Source organism: Solea senegalensis, unplaced genomic scaffold (assembly GCF_019176455.1).
Source record: "Solea senegalensis isolate Sse05_10M unplaced genomic scaffold, IFAPA_SoseM_1 scf7180000015591, whole genome shotgun sequence".
In the NCBI taxonomy this organism is placed as follows: Eukaryota; Metazoa; Chordata; class Actinopteri; order Pleuronectiformes; family Soleidae; genus Solea; species Solea senegalensis.
Window position 1 is genome coordinate 1 of NW_025321377.1, and position 2500 is coordinate 2500.

The 2500-nt window shown below is 41.4% G+C and overlaps 1 protein-coding gene across 1 annotated transcript in view; it reads left to right on the top strand.

Annotated features, from left to right (window-relative positions):
• The first annotated feature begins 110 nt into the window (after nt 1–110).
• LOC122762364 (dihydropyrimidinase-related protein 2-like) overlaps nt 111–2500 on the top strand; it is an 8621-nt gene continuing 6231 nt past the window's right edge. The window contains exons 1-6 of the mRNA XM_044017561.1: nt 111–222; nt 421–605; nt 691–855; nt 1466–1527; nt 2291–2371; nt 2490–2500. The exon at nt 2490–2500 is cut by the window's right edge and continues 58 nt beyond it. Of these exons, the coding sequence (XP_043873496.1) occupies nt 203–222; nt 421–605; nt 691–855; nt 1466–1527; nt 2291–2371; nt 2490–2500 (524 nt within the window). The 5' untranslated portion in view covers nt 111–202. The remainder of the gene's footprint in view (nt 223–420; nt 606–690; nt 856–1465; nt 1528–2290; nt 2372–2489) is intronic.

Here is a 2500-nt window from a genome sequence, read left to right on the forward strand (position 1 = left end):
GGGTCTCGGAGAGTGAGGGACGAGGCGTTCAGGGTCTCGGAGAGTGAGGGATGAGGCGTTCAGGGACGAGGTGTTCAGGGTCCATGGTGACGTAAACAGATTGTTTAATGTCGTTTGTTGTTGTTGTTTTCAGAGCGATCGTCTCCTGATCAAAGGAGCAAAGATCGTGAACGATGACCAGTCGTTCTGTGCTGACCTTTACATGGAGGACGGAGTCATCAAGTGAGTTTACACACTTACAACATATGAACGAATGAATGAATGATGAAGTTAAATTGAGGTTTAGGTAGAATATGCAGAAGTGATGACATTTACCACAGTCCTTGAATGCATCTCATCAGCTCAACAAAGACGACAAAAACGTTCATTTATTCACAGATTCTTCATTTCAATTCTTTTCTTTTTCTGTATTTTTCTCAGACAAATTGGAGAAAACCTCATCGTTCCCGGCGGCGTGAAAACCATCGACGCTCACGGCGGCATGTTGATGCCGGGCGGCATCGACGTGCACACGCGCTTCCAGATGCCGGATCGAGGAATGACGTCAGCCGACGACTTCTACCAGGGAACCAAGGCGGCGCTGGCCGGAGGAAACACCATGATCAGTGAGGGATGATCAGCTTTTTATTGTGTTCACTCAGTAATTAAATCAATTGAAATGTGTGTGTGTGTGTGTGTGTGTGTGTACAGTTGACCACGTGGTCCCTGACCCCGGGGTCAGCCTCCTCTCAGCGTTCGAGCAGTGGCGAGAATGGGCCGACAGTAAGTCGTGCTGCGACTACTCGCTGCACGTGGACGTCACTGAGTGGCACCGAGGGATTCAGGAGGACATGGAGACGCTGGTCAAAGACCATGGTGAGCACACGCACACGCACACACGCACGCTCACACACGCACGCGCACACACGCACGCGCACACACGCGCACACACGCGCATGTATGCTCCGCCACATGCACCGCGCTGCATACACCGCACACTCACACACCGCGCACACTCACCGCACACTCCCACACCGCGCACACTCCCACACAACTTCCCCACCGCCCATACCTTCCTGCCTTGCAGCCCCACCGCGCCTACATACGCTCACCACGCCACATACTGCGCTCACACCGCGCCACCGCCTGCTGCCACGCTCCACACACACACACACACCACGCACATGCCGCTCACACGCTGCCTGCGCTCCCTGCGCGCTCCACACCGCATACATGCGCTCACACATACTGCATGCGCTCACACGCATGCCGCACACTCCACACATGCCTGCATGCGCTCACACTGCACGCCGCGCTCACACACATGCACACGCACGCTCACACACGCACATGCACGCTCACACACACACACACGCACGCATGTTTGTTTACGACACTCACAGTAAAGTGGAAATATATCATTTAATTTATAATTTATCTATTAACTCTAAAACTCTGAAGTTTGTTCATAATGTTTTTCTGGCAGGTGTGAACTCCTTCCTGGTTTACCTGGCGTACAAAGATCTTTTCCAGCTGACGGATGCTCAGGTTTGACCTTCACCTCTTTTTCAATGTCGTTTCATTTGTATAATGTGTAATAATAATAATGATAATAATAATAATAATGATAATAATAATAATAATGATAATAATGATCATAATAATAATAATAATAATAATAATGATAATAATAATAATAATAATGATAATAATGATCATAATAATAATAATAATAATGATAATAATAATAATAAAGATAAAAATAATAATTAATGATACACAATTATAATAATAATAGTGTAATATTAATAATAATAATGATAATAATAATAATAATAATGTATGATAATAATATAATAATAATAATAATAATAATAATAATAATAATAATAATAATAACAATAATAATAATAATAATGATAATAATAATAATAATAATGATAATAATAATGATAATAATAATAATAATAATAATAATAATGATAATAATAATAATAATAATAATAATAATAATAATAATAATAATAATAATGATAATAATAATAATAATAATAATAATAATAATAATAATAATAATAACAATAATACAAAATAAATAATAATAATAATAATAATAATAATATTAATAATAATAATGATATAATAACATTAGTGACCAAACTAATCTATCTGCATGTGTCTCTGGGTTAGTAACATCATGCTTGTGGTGATTTGAAGATTTGAAGCTAAACCATTTCTATTGCCCCCTGGTGGCTGCGTCAGTACAGCTCATAACTGTGTGTGTGTGTCTGTGTGTGTGTGTGTGTTGCAGGTGTACGAGGTGTTCAGTGTGATTCGTGACCTGGGAGCCATCGCTCAGGTTCATGCGGAGAACGGAGACATTGTCGCTGAGGTACCACACACAAGTTCCCAAGTTCACAAGTTCACTCGTTCACACAATCACGCGTTCACCCTTTTACACGTTCACACTGAGCACCTGGGTTAATGTGTGTGTGTGTGTGTGTGTGCAGGAGCAGCGCAG